The following is a 14,244-nucleotide window of genomic DNA, read 5'->3' as shown; positions in this document are numbered from 1 at the left end:
AATAAGCTCAGGGAGGTTGTGGGGATCACACAGGATCTAAGAGAAGGATGGCTCTTCGTTTCTCTTCCCCTGTTAGGATGGGGAGTGGCAGAGATGAACTAAGATTTGTTGCCCGTTTCATGTGTCAGTCCCAAGATGCTCCATCAACATTAACTCTAATTTTAACTTTAATATTAACTCTAAACCCATTTTAGAGATGAAGACATTGAGACTTGGAGAGAGGTAATTTGTCCAGGCCCACACGGTTTGTATGTGGTAAAATAAGGATTCAACCCTGACTTTTTAGCACTAAAGCCTATCATGTTCTCAGTCATAAACCTTGGTGACGACCCCTCAACAGGAGAGGCTGGAAGCTTCCTCAGAGGCTGAGATTCCTGAATGTGGCTCCTGCTCCAGGTGCACAACATAGTTTCCCTGAGGAGGGAGGGAAGCACAAGGTGCTTCCCTGATGGGTCTCATGGGCTCAGGGGTGAGGATGTGGAAAGGAGGGCCAAGTTGAGAAGGCCCACGGTTCTCACAGAGGCCATCATTTCATGGTAGTCAGTACCGACCCAAGGCTTCCATCTCAGGAGAGACTGAGGGCACCACACGAAGCTAGTGCAACATCGCCTGGTTGGTCAGTTTGCCATGAGGCTGGCAGAGGAAGCACTGAGTGATCTCATCCTATATTCTGCTTCCTTTTCTTCCCTGCATGACTTGCAGAGCACTGAGAGGCCCGCAAAGATGATGAATTACTGAGGCATTTCAGCACCTTGGCTCTGTCTCTCTTCCCCTCCAGGGAGGAGCTGTCATAAACAGGGATACCAAGCGGTGTCTGGAGATGAAGAAGGACCCTTCGGGTAGCCACGTGCTTGTGCTCCAGACCTGTACCACGCAAGTGTGGGAAATCCAGCACACCATCAGAGACCGGGGTCGGACTAACAGCCGGTGATCCTCAGACAGCGCTGGATCTAGGACATTAGTTCTTGCAAGTGGAATGGCTTCTACTCCCAACTTCTTTCTCAGTGAGTAAGAAAGTGTGTGTGTGTGTGTGTGTGTGTGTGTGTGTGTGTGTTTATGGTGACTTCAGGTGGGGCCTATGCGTGTGCTGGGGTGTCTCTGTTGGGGAGAGGAGAGGAAACTGATGCCTCGTCCCCAGCTTCCCTGGGAAGGTCGTGATATACATCAAATGCCATTCTTGGAAACTCCTTGAAATAACCAGCATCTTTTGGCTGTTACGTGGGGAGAGAACGAGGAGGATGGAAGTTTATCTTTGACTTCTGCCCACACTGTTTAGCCTTCCTTCCCAACAGCTACCGTCGCCATCTGCCCCACACCTCCTCCCCAGCTCGTCTGCTCGGGGACTCCCCAGGCTGCCGGGGGCCATTCCACGTGAGAGGCTGGGCCCTCCTCAGGCCAGCAGCGTGACAGCTCTCCAGGTGGCACTAATTCTCTCTCCTGCCTGGACTGTCCTGAGAGATGCAGCAAATAGACAAGTAACTTTTAAAAATTCATCCATTCACCCCCCCATGGCAGTTTTATTTGGATTATCAATCTCTCCCACACCAAAGAGATTCTGGAGGCTGAAGGGAGGAGAGAAGGCACCTCGAGTCATCACAGCTGTCCAGGGGACAGGGTGTTGAGAAGGGTAAGAAGATCCAAGGCCATCGGAGCCTTTCTCGTAGTAGGTCATAACATTTAATGACTTAATTACCTATTTCCTCCTCCTACTCTTGCAAGTTATGGAGAAGATGAGGCTTGAATCACAGGGGCGTTGCTTGTTGGGGACAAAGAAGAGATTGCAGGCAAAATCTTAAAACCAGGGATTCTATGGCTGGCCACTGGATAAATATTTTCTGCTAGCTGGTGAGTTGGGAAGATCTATCTCAGCCTGGCAATTTTTGGCAAGGTCTTGGAGGCTGGTAGGACTGGGCACCATGGTGGGAGAGGGGGTAGGATGGCCCTGTGTGTGTGTCTGTGTGTGTGTTGTGTTGTGTTGTGTTGTGTTGTGGGATTACCCTTCAAGTATGTGCTCCCAGAATCCCTTCTTCAGAGGGTCACTCTTTTCTTTTAATCCCATGTCAGGGCTGCCTGGGAATGATTTTGGGAATCATTAGGTTTTGCATTAGACAAGCAGGACAGTGATATTTTGGTACAGAATTTAATCAATTAAAACTTTTAAAAATGGTCTTTTAAAAGTGTACAGGTTATAAATGTACAGCCTGATTAAAATTTCACTGTGAACACTGCCATATCAAGAACTAAAATTACTGTAGATAAGATTTTATGATGAAAAAATCAAGGGGCAAGATGAGTGTTAAGCAAATGTATAACTTCTAGCTTCTGCCTGGCAAATTGAAGGGAAAATGCAATTCACAGGAAAGTTTTGAAAAAGCATGTACTCAATGGAAAGTTGGGTAAAAGACACAATATCCTTAAACATATGAAAAGATGTTTAACCTCATTCATATTTAGAGAAATATAAATTAAAACTGCATTGAGATACTTTTCACTTAAATTGGTGAAAATTAAAAAGTAGATCAGCACATGCTTTTGGAAGGGCTGTGGGAAACAGGCAATCTTATACATTAATGGTAAGGATGCAAACTGGGGATATTTAGCAATATCTAAAGATACTGTATGTACATTTTCTATTTGTGCCAGTAATTCCACCTCTAGAGAGTTACCTCCAAAAATAAGAAAATGCTTACACACAAGGTAATTCTGTGCAGTCTTTCATTGTAACTGAAAAATGTTTGAAAAAAAAAACTATGTAGCTGAACATCAGAGAATAATTGAAAACCTCCATACAATGGAGTACTATGCAGCTATGATAAAGAACAAAGACTGTCTCTCTGAACTGCTCTGGGGTGATTTCCAGTATCTTTTGTTAAGTGGAAAAAGAAAAATAGTATCTATACTATGTACCTTTTAGGTAAGAAATAAGGGAAAAAATATTCCTGTATCTGTTCATTTCTGCAAAGTAAAACATAAGAAGAATAAAAGAGAAAATAATTAGATTGGTTACGATGGGTGGTGGTGGTTGGAAATAGGGCAGAAAAAATTGAGAATAGGAACAGGATACAAGGGATGTGGGAGAGTGACATTTCTCTAACTATATATTTGCTATAGTTTTGACTTCTAGAACCATATTATATTTCAAATGCTTAAAATATAAATATACAAAATCAATAAAGGTAGAAACCCAAAATGGAGTATACACAAAAATAAGTGAACCTAATTATATTTCTGTCTTATAAATGGACCCATACGTACTCATTCATGCACACACACTTTGGTCACACCCAGAATGCAACGTGGAGATCTTGTTTCTAAACATTTTCCAGTAACAGGAATTATGAGTCTTTGGAGAAATAGCTAATTTTAGGGCTGGGGCTGGGATATCTTTCTATTTTAGAAAGTTACAAACTGCTCAAAAAACTATGGGGACATGTCAGAAACCACGATGACCAGGCTGAAGGGGCTTCCACTGGCCAAATCTGGGACATTTGAATATTAAAATAAATAATGGTAATTTTAACTGAGTGATTAACATTCACATCACCAGTTGTCGGACAAACAGATATCATGGGCCTCCTGATATAATGCAAGAAGAACACAATTATCACTCCTATGGTTTTCCTGCCAAAATACAGAACCAGAACCTATAATCTTGAGGAAACATCAATCAAACCCAAATTGAGGAACATTCTTCAAAAGAAATGGTCTGTAAGCTTCAAAAATGTCAACTCTGGAAGACAAAGAAAGACGGAGGAAGTGTTCCAGATCAAAGGAGACTAAGGGGACAACAAAACGTAATGTGTGATCCCAGGTTCGATCCCGGACCTGAGGGCTTTTTCCCACTCTGATTGTAAAGGGCAGCAGTAGACAATAGGTGAAAGTTGAATAAGGTTCTTTTGTTGGTTAGATAATAGCATTTCATCCTGATTTTGATCATTACACTCTGGGTATATAAGAGAATGTTCTCTGTTTTACGAAATAGTCACTGGATGGAGTTGGAGGGGAGGGACGTAATCTATGAGATTTTATATAGATAGATGATGGATGGATGGATGGATGGAGCAGTAGGCAGATTCGATGGAGGAGTGGATGGATGGAAATAGATAGATAGACTGAAAATAGATAGAGGGATAGACAGACAGATGGAGCCGGGAATGATAAAGCCAATGTGGAAAAGTGAATCTGGATGAACAGTAAAGGGTTTATAAGAATTCTCTGTATATGTTTGCAACTTTTCTGTACATCTCGAATTGTTTAAAAATAAAAAAATTAAACTCGAAGACTGCCTATCTAGATAGACATTAAAAATCTCTCCCCATTGAACTGCAATGATAAGCAATAGCAACTTAATTCAAGTTTGGTGTACTTTATTTGAGGGAAATCTGAGGTTCTCTCACACTTACAGTGAGGATGACAGGAAGCTCCTTAGGCTTCCCAGCTTCCCAGAGGTCCCGAGCTTCCGCCAGCAGCTCTGTTCTCCAGGTAGCCTGTTAGTTTTGACAAAGAAAGTATTGATTTGCTTCCTTGGCCCTAAAACCACTTATTCATTCCTTGTCCAAAGATCTACATGGAAGCCTGCTTATCTGGTCAGTGTCTACTTCTAGCCGCCATTGGCCAGGACATGTGAAGATTGTCTCAGCGACTGTCTTCAGTCCACTCAGGAGACCGTTCCCTTGGCAACCAAGTTAATTATTTACTGATGCCTCTCTTTCTGATTTTTGGAGAGAACATTGGAGCTCTGCTACAAGTCAGTGTTACCTTATAAACAGCAGTAAATATGACGAGTAAAGTCGCCGATGACCCTGGAGTATGAAAGGTCACCAAAACTCCAACAGAGAAGTCTGTGTTTGATTCCAGGAGTTGGATCTCTGGAACTATGGACCTGTTGTTCTTTCCCTCTCTTTAGCTCAGAGAGTGAAAAATCCCCGGGGCATCTTGCAAATGGCCATTTTCTCCCCATCCCACATTACTTCTCAACTTCCAGATGGCCATACCCAATTTATCCTCTCATGGGAATAAGCCACGCTACAGCAGCCTTAAAGAACCACAGTTTACTGTTACAAAATGTTCCTCTCTTGTTGACCCTAAAGTAACAGGCTTGTCTCTCTTGTCATTCCACCTATCCAAAACTAAAATTACAAGGCAGTCTTGATTGTCTTCCTCCCCACAATGTCAAACTTCAAACAGAAATCCCAGGACTGCAGCTTGGATCTGTCCCGCTCTTTATTGGAGCCATTACTTCCCCAGGATTCTGACACTTTTCCAAAGGGAGTAGGGCCTGGAGACTCAGGGGTCACTGCCATCATGTGCCTGCTTATTCCTCTTCTCTAGCCCCTAAGCATCACCCACATGAGGCTTGAGCATCCCAACTCTCTCTTCAGAGGGAGAACTTTCTCATCTACGTAAGACCTAAAGGATACAGAGCTGGGAGCCATGCCGTAATGCATTGACATTTCTAGAATTTTAAAGTTAATCTCTTACAGAATTCCCTTATTTTACTTGCAATACATTTTAACAATAGAAAATGTGCTTTTAGGTAGTTTTCTAAATTTAAAGTAATCTGTGAAGTCCATTTATAGAGAATAATGAAATAGAGTGAGGTCTACATAATGTCATGATGAGTTAATTATCACTAGGATTGAAGGGTAAAATCAACTGTCATGACTTTAAGTTATAATTTTAACAAACACAATTTTCTCCCACAAACATTTTAACAAATGTGGTTTCAAGGAGAAATATGTCTCAAGATTCCAAATCTACCATCTTTTTGGAACTATAAAAACCAAATCTGTCAATATCACCAGAAGGCTGTTTGGCTTCTGAAGCAAAAAAAAAAACCTAGGAAGAAACTCAACTTTATATAACAAAATACGTAGGTACAGTTTTAACTTTAACTAATGAAACCAGATAGGTCAACATTCCCTAACATTGATATTTTCCTTCTCTCTCTTTCAAGTAATAAAGGCTAAGTCAGGACTTGACCTTTCAAAGTAAGCTGTCAACCTTCTTTCAACCTTTGAAGGCTCTTCATTAACTGTTAAGTGAGGCTGGTGCTTCTGCTTCCAGGATATTTTCTAGCTGAGACTACACTGAAGAAGATGGGCTTGTGCTTTACTGCTGCCACAGGAGCTTTGTGCTGGGGTCCCTGCGTCCCAGCTATTCCCCGCTCATCAGGCTCTCTACTCCACTTTCCAGAGATCCTGCTTGTGGGCCTTCCTGATGGGTCTGCAGTAGATCTTGACCAGGTTTTCCATATGGGAATCCCTTCCTAGCATTGCTCAGGAAATTTCAGTTTTCCAAATCCCAAATTCAAAGAAAAATCAGTTGAAAATGGGGAAAACAGAAAAGAGCTTTAAAATTCTCTTGTGATAATTAAAATTTTGCAAGTGACATGGCGCTGTTACTGGTTTGATGAAACCATTGATGTCCAGTGGAACGCAAGAGCAGAAAACACAGACACAGTCCAAGATATTAAGGTTGATATTTTCAAAACCCAGGACAGGAGTGCAAAGGAAAAAAAAAGCAGTCGTGATCTAATCAGTTTATCATCCTTGGAGGTAGCAATAGCCATGTTATAAATGTGGGTTTATGATTTGTCTGCCTGTAATGTTGAGTAATTATTGCATATAAAATACATATTAGTAAGTTTTTATGTGTGGCATATTTTATGCAAATATTCATACAAATCTTATGAATGGTGTTTTAAGAAATATCAGGTTTTGGAAGCAAAATATGTTTTTAAGCTGGCAGTTTCAACCTGTGATTCAAGCTAGTGCTGCTAGCCTTACTAGGGTACATGAATATTACATTATCTGAATATTGTTTGCTGGTATTTCCCAGAGTTTGAATATTTGCTACAGACCATAATATTGATAAATGCTATTGAACTTAATATTTTTTATTTATGAAATAACTTTTAGATATCTGTAACAATGAGCAAAGAGTATAATTAATTTTAGCAATACTTAAAGAATAACAAATGATTTGGAGAATTCCTGAGAGTTCTGATTTTTTTTTACTCCTGAGTCCCAAAGATACTATCTGTTGGGAATCTGTTGAAAATACTACCCTAACATTGCTTAAACCTACCATGTGGTCTCCTTCAATTTACTGCTCTGGGTTCTCCATTAAACAATCAAACACGAATCTTTCAGACATTTTTAATAAAAATGTGGTACTTTTAGGTATTTTAATAAAAAATAGAAAACATTTTTTAACAGACCAAGTGTTTCAAATGCTTTTGAAACAATGAGTTTCCCCACAGCCTCTGTGATCTTCTTATGCCTGTGTGTGCATGTGCGGTGCTTGGCTGTGAGAGGCACGGTTGGGTAGCCAGTAGCCCAGGCGCAGTGTCTAGCAGGCCCTCACCGGGTCACAGCCACCACAGTGACAATCTCCAACAATTAGTCCAGTGACTTTACAATCTTCAAGAGCTTCTCTCCAGGGCAGGAGAGCTCTGTTGAAGATGGAGCTCACTGAGTACAGAGTGGAGCAACATGTACCTCCCAGCTTCCTCTGATCCCTGGGGAAAGGGGAAAATCTGAAAATGCAGATTGCAGTAACAATGACAACAAGGGGAATCCAAGAGTACCTTCAACTCCAGCGTCAAAATCTGTGGAGCCCCTTCCCGGAGTCCCCAACCCCAGCCTTTATCATGGAGTGCCTTCCCTGCCTACTGAAAGACTTTCCCTGTAGTTTGGTCCCAGGTATGGGGTAGGTGCCATGGATGCTGCTCAGACACTCTAGGAACAAATGCTGTGTTGTGCTCTGCTTTTAAAATCTGGGGCTCTGTCAGTTTCATATGGGCTATTCTTGCCCAGCTGGAGCCAGATACTAGGTCACACCCAAAGGAGAGGGCTGGCACTCTGGTCCTGGGCAGACTGCTGTCCTGGGGTCTGGCTACCTGCCTGGCCTTGTTTGCCTTCCTAGCCCAGAACTCTTGCTCCTGAGTTCCCTAGCATGGCAGAGGGGACAGTGGAGGTGGACTGAGGGGACAGGAAAGCACTGGCTTGGAACCACAGGAGTGGCAACTGCAAAGACAGTTTGGGGGATGAAGGACGCTATGGGACGGATGCGGCTGGAGGTGCAGCTGCCAGAGGGTGAGTGGACAGCAGAGCTTACGGGCGAAGGAAGGGACAGGGTGGATGGAAGCCACGCTTGCCTCCAATAGCTGCCACAGTGGGCTCAGGGTCCCTGGACAGCCCTTGGATACTCTGGCGATGGCTGGAGGTGGATCAGTGTGAACATGTCTGTATCTAAGCCTGGGGATTGGCTGGGCAGGGGTGGTTGAATGCTACTCTCATTCTCCTCCCTGCAGCATGGCTCCGGAGGCTCTCCTTGCCTCTGCCCACCCTCAGATGGGAGGGCTTATGTGTGCAGGATGCACCTGGCTCCTGTGGAGCCCGCCCTGGCTGCCCACTGATCCATGGGCTAATCTGCTTGTGTGTATCTTTCTGTTCAGTCAGAAGGAAGTAACAGGGGCCCTTTACTCAGAAATACTTTGCCCAGGGGACCCTTACTCATGGACAATTTTCTATATGGGATTCTTCTTTGGAGCACTACCCCAGCCCTTAGGATCTTGAGAAGAGCTCTGTCAAGGGAGTCAAATTCCCACCTATACGATTCCCCCTTTCTTCCTTGAACCTTTTGGGAATAGGGAGGATCCCTTATGATTCTGATAAGAAACACCCTTATAATTAGTGAAGGCATCTCATCTACCTCACCCTACCAGTCTGAACACCCTGCAGCCAAGTTCTCTTAGAAAGAGAGGGAGAGATGGTGGGGTGGAGGTCGGGGTGGGATTTGGTAGCTGGGGCAGTGTCAGAGCCAGGCACAAGCATACCCGCTGTGCTGTCCAATGCTGCCCTGCAAGTGGCAGTCAGTGGCCAACACAGCAGACCCATGGCTATCTGAGCTTTTCCAAACATCTTGTTTATGCACAGAGGAGTTTGGAAAAATAACAGCAATTCAGGGCCACTTCCACCCAAAAGGCAAGGAAGGGAGGTTCTTAAGAGAGCAGCCAAGATGCCTGTGGGAGGGTGGCTGAGGTTGGGCAAATAGACCTGCTGGCCAGTCGCTCCCTGAACGCAGTGTGGTACAATAAACAGGCCCCTGTTCTGAAATCCAGGTCTCCTTGGCCCTGTGTGGAGTGGTCTGGCATATCCAGGGACAGACAGACTTTACCTCAGATGTGCTTTGGGAAAGCACACCCAGCCGAGTGCTTGGCAACTTTCTGCCTGTCTCCACTCCATCCTTAGAGTCTCTTGGCTCCAGACAGGATCAAAGGTCCCCACTCCTCCTGGCCAGAAGACTCAGAGAGAGATATTTGTAGGAGTCTTTTCATTACAGACTCTTGGTTACTGGAATTTGAAAATCTGGCTGTGAACACTTATTCCAGGCCAACTGTTGGCACTCGTGTTATAACAAGGACCAACTTCTACCCCCCCACACCCCTTTTTAAGTCAAATATGGAAAAACTCCATTTGGCAGTTCTTTTCCCTGAAATAGCAACAAGAAGAGAGACAAACATCCCGTTTAAAAAAAGAAAACTTTGTGGAGAAACAAAGATTCTCTTATAATGTGATTTTAATCAGTAGTACCTTTAACTCACAAATACCGGACCCCTGATATTCGTAATTATAAATGGGCCTCTAGACTTGGTGTGCAAGTCAGTTCCAAAGCCACAGATTGGATTTTTTTCTCAAGTGTAGTAAAAGACACATAGCCAGATAGAAAGTTTAATTAAAGCCATGAGTCAGAATATGAAAGACCAAGGTAAATATGCTCTTCTCAGGTGTGTGGCTTTCGGGAGAGGAAAGAGGAGTTTTTGCTTGCCTTGAGGCTAGGAATTCTTGCTCCTGTCTGGAGGGACTTTGTGACGGTCTTTTTCTTTGGAGAGCAGGTGTCTTCACACAAGGAGCATCCGGTTTACTGTCTTTCAGGCACACAATCACCTGCCTCCTACTACCAGGGTCAAAGAAAAGAGAGAAGAAGATGCTGTGAGCTCCTTTCTGTTGTCTTTCGAGACTTCATGGCAGCTGGATGCCTGTCCTAAATATACCAAAGTTCCGCCAATGTAGTCGTGCTTCTTTTGAATTTTATGGGTTTCTTTCTTTTTTCCCCTTCTTCCCACCTACAGTCCTAATTTTCATTTTTTCCTCATCTCACATTTGGCAGAGTCAAGCTGAATGATACAGAAGAGAAAGCAGGGCCCCTGGGAATCAAAGATGGGGCTGGAAGGGGTGGCAGGAGGTGTGGAGAAGGCTCCCACTGAGGGGGGTTTAAGGAGGTGAGTGGAAAATGGACACTGCCTGTTCGAGAGGCCTGAGCTGTTCCAGGGATGTGGCTACGAGCAAACAGAGATGTGGAACTGGGAGAAAAGAGAGCCCAGAATGAATTTGCCTGAATGGAATGAAAGAGCAAGGAAGACAGAGGGTGAGTCCTGGGAGAGAGACTCTGTGGGGCCTACAGGTAAACATAGCAGCCAATGGAAGTGTTTTCCATTCTGCCTTCTCCTAAGGAGTGCATAGAGAAACAAATGAATTTATAATACTTGTTTTATTTCTCACTGTAAAAGTAACACCACATTTTATTGTAGAAATTTCCAAAACATAAACACAAAATAAGAAAGTAAGTAAAAGCACACATAATCTTACTACTTTGACGTAACTCTAAATTTTGTTTATTTTCATATTTTTTCTTTGAACCTATGTGTCTGAACATGTTTATATATTTCATAAAATTTGGACCATTCTTTATAGATATAGCTTTTTTTTTTTTTTTTTGAGACAGGGTCTCAGTCTGCCACCCAGGGTGGAGTGCAGTAACACAATCATAGCTCATTGGCTCACTGTAACCTTTAACTCCCGCCTCCGTCTCCTGAGTAGCTGGGACTTATAAGCATGTGCCACCACATTCAGCTAAATTTTTTTATTTTTATAGAGACAGGATCTTGCTGTGTTGCCCAGTCTGGCCTCAAACTTCTGTCCTCAAGCAAGTTTCTCACCCTGGCCTTCCAAAGTGCTGAGATTACAGGCATGACTCATGCCCAGCCTGATTTTTGAATTTAGTATATATATATATTTTTAGAAATCCAACATTATTCACTAGTTCATATTTATGGATGTAGACAAGTCACCTACAGAAAGATAAGACTTTAGGGAATAACTCTGCAGGGAAATGGTGTGGGTGAATCTCTTTCAATCGGGTTCTGTGTGGAGCAGAGCTTGCCCTCAGCTTCTCAGCATGGCAGAGGGATCAGCTGATCTGATAAGAAGGAAGGTAGATGGAAGCTTGTTAGAAGAAAAGAGTTCTGTTCATGCAGGGTGGAACGGGAGCGAACCTGGAAGGCTGGAGCTGCTCTGTAATGATGGAGTCAAAGCTTCACAGCTGAATACAAAGGGAAGTATCCCAGCCTAGGGGAAGGCTCATAAGAGTTATCATTTATTGAACATCTACTATGTGTTGAGCATTGCAAGGTTGTGCAAATGCTATTTGTCATCCTCCAGACAATCTAACAAAATAGGTGCCATTGTCTGGACTTTCCTGATGAGGAAACTAAGGCTCTCAGTGATTAATTTACCAGTCCAAGGTCACATGACTGGTAAGCACCTGAATGAGGACTACAACTTGAGTTTTCAGAAGTGTTGCAGAATAGAAAAATATAGGCTTTGAAAGGAACAGAAAAACATATCTTTCAATCACTTTCATTAAAACGTAACTTCCTTGGCTGGATATGGTGGCTCACGCCTGTAATCCCAGCACTTTGGGAGGCTGAAACCAGTGGATTGCTTGAGCCCAGGAGTTCGAGACCAGCCTGGGCTACATGACAAGACCCTGTCCTAAGAAAATAAATAATAAACATAATTTTATCTTAGATGATAAAGTAATAAATATTTATTGAAGAAAAATCACTACTAATCTCTTTTCCCTATGTTACTGGATGAAAAGTCTTGATTGTGAGTTTTCCAGCTTCTTGGCACATTGAGCAAAGAATTGAATAAAGTGCACAAACAAAGCAACCAAAGAACGAAGCAATGAAAACAGCAAAATCACAGATTCGTGGAAGTGAAAGTACTCCACAGAGTGGAAGCAGGCTCAAGAAAGTGGCTCAAGAGCCCTGATTGATTGCAATGTTCTTTAGGGTTTTTATTAAGCTAAAGGATTTTGGTAACACCCCAGGTGCTGTTTAGAGGCTTCCAATTGGTTACACCCTATGAAGGATTGGCCCCCTACCAATCAGAGGCTGAAGTGGAGACTTCTGCCTTGTCATCGCAGGAGTGAGGATGTAGCCTGTGTGTTGCCTAATCTTGCTTAGAACTGGCTTCACCTGCTGTTCTTTTGCTTATACCTTAACCCTTAGTTACCCCAATTCCCTGTTGTCCTGCCTCACCTAGTACCTTGATTTGAGAAGTCTCTTGTTATTTGATTTTCCCTCTCTGGATCTTATGTTAATTTGTTCAACAAATATTTATTTATTGATTACCATGTATTAATCACTGTTCAGGAAAATTAAAAAATAGGTGAGATCAGCCCCTGCCTCAAGAAATAGACAGTACAATGGGAATTCGGCGGCCACACACACTAGCTATGACACCTGTAATGACTACTACCATAGAGATTGCATCAAGGGCTGAGGACGTGTGGTTCTGTGAAGACTATGGCTTCAAAACAAAGGTAGTATTCTTCCTCTGAGTGTTGATTCTTTCATCTGTGTAATGACATCTGTGTAACGACAAGAGTGACTTCTGGATTTAGCATGGTCTAAGCCTCATTCCCTTCTCTTCTGTAGATTTGTCACTGGGAAGCTCTTTTCCATATGTAGTGAGTTCTGCTTTCCTGGGACAGCCTGATCCGGAGCTGACACAGGATGGCTGCCTTCGAAGGCCCCTGTTGCTGTCACGTGGCAAGTGGCCTACTTCGGCGTTTCCCTTTGCTTGTGTTTGTCAAGAGACACCTGCTCAGCCACATGTTCAAGTTACAGGTCTTTCTACGTTTCCCTCCCTCCCTCTTTCAGTGCTTTCTAACATCTTTTAGTGGTAAGTCATTACCTGGTCTACCCCTCCCTACCCCAGATTCCCTGGAAGGATAGACCTCAAGGTCAGGATTTGTTTTGATACAGCTCTGTATCCCTCCAGGCCCTAGCACAGCTCTCTGCACACAGATGTCTAATGTGGACGAATGACTAGCAGTTTTCTTTTGAAACTTCTTTGCACGCAGTGCTGACACCTTTCTGGAAGGCCAGGAGACGATTTGCGTTGTTTCATTTTGTTTCTTCTTGCCTTTTCCTGCCTATAGAGGCTGCCTGCCTTCCTGTGCTTGTGGCCTTCTTCCATCTCTAAAGTCAGCAGTGGCTTGTCAAATCTTTCTTACATGTCAGCATTCTGACACTGACTGGTCTCCCTTTTCCATCTTTTATGAATTAGTGTGAGTACATTAGGGCCATCTGGATAATCCAGGGTCATCTCCCTATCTTAAGATCGGCTGTCAGCAACCTTAATTCCCTTTTTACATTTAATGCAATCTAGTTCCAGGGATTAAGATATGAACATTTTTAGGGGATCCCATTAACTATCACAGTGGCAAGTAACTTTTCTTCAGGATTCTACTTATTCAGTCATCTACCCATACACCCATATAGCATTTATTGAGCTCCTACTGTGTTCCATGTGCTTGTGAAGTGCTGGGTTATGAAGGATGCACAGTACCTAGTCTGGATAGCAGGCAAGAATGACAATTGCAATGCGTTTGACCAGGAATATAATGCAGATGTGCAGAGGAGACCATGGGGGTGAGGAGAGGTATCAAACCCAGACCTGAGAATGGGTTGGTGCCTGACCTGATCTTTATGGAGGCTGGGACTGGGGTTGGAGGACTATGCAGAGGGAACAGTATTTGCAAAGACCTGGGCAGCACAGTATGTTCTTGGACTTAACATAGTTCAAATTGCTGGAGCATAATGTACTCTCTTCACACTCTACCTCTGCCCCCCTTAAGGAGGAGTTGAAACTGGGTGGGTAAGAGTGGAAGATCATGATTAACCTTGTTTGCAAGTTAAGGAGGTGAATTTTATGCGATAGTCACTGGGAAATGACAAGAATTTCTAACAGAAGAGTGATGGTGGGCTAGTGTGCTGGCTGTGCATAATGACTTTCCAAAGATTGTTTATTGCATTTTCACGACTTTCTTCCTGCCAGAAGAGATACTCAGTCTACCTTTTTCTAATGTGAATGCAGTGTACCCATT

At 43.3% G+C, this 14,244-nt stretch overlaps 1 protein-coding gene across 1 annotated transcript in view; it reads left to right on the top strand.

The window, feature by feature from the left end:
* GALNT8 (polypeptide N-acetylgalactosaminyltransferase 8) overlaps positions 1 to 3,635 on the top strand; it is a 40,632-nt gene extending 36,997 nt beyond the window's left edge. Inside the window, 2 exon segments of the mRNA XM_064376809.1 lie at positions 779 to 1,004; positions 3,548 to 3,635. Coding sequence (XP_064232879.1) covers positions 779 to 931 — 153 coding nt within the window. The 3' untranslated portion in view covers positions 932 to 1,004; positions 3,548 to 3,635.
* Positions 3,636 to 14,244: the final 10,609 nt, after the last annotated feature.

The sequence above is a fragment of the Aotus nancymaae genome, unplaced genomic scaffold, assembly GCF_030222135.1.
Source record: "Aotus nancymaae isolate 86718 unplaced genomic scaffold, 86718_ANA_hifiasm-v0.15.2.pri h1tg000016l, whole genome shotgun sequence".
NCBI classification, from domain to species: Eukaryota; Metazoa; Chordata; class Mammalia; order Primates; family Aotidae; genus Aotus; species Aotus nancymaae.
Note: the sequence above shows the minus strand (reverse complement) of the source record. Positions and strands in the feature narration are given on the sequence as shown.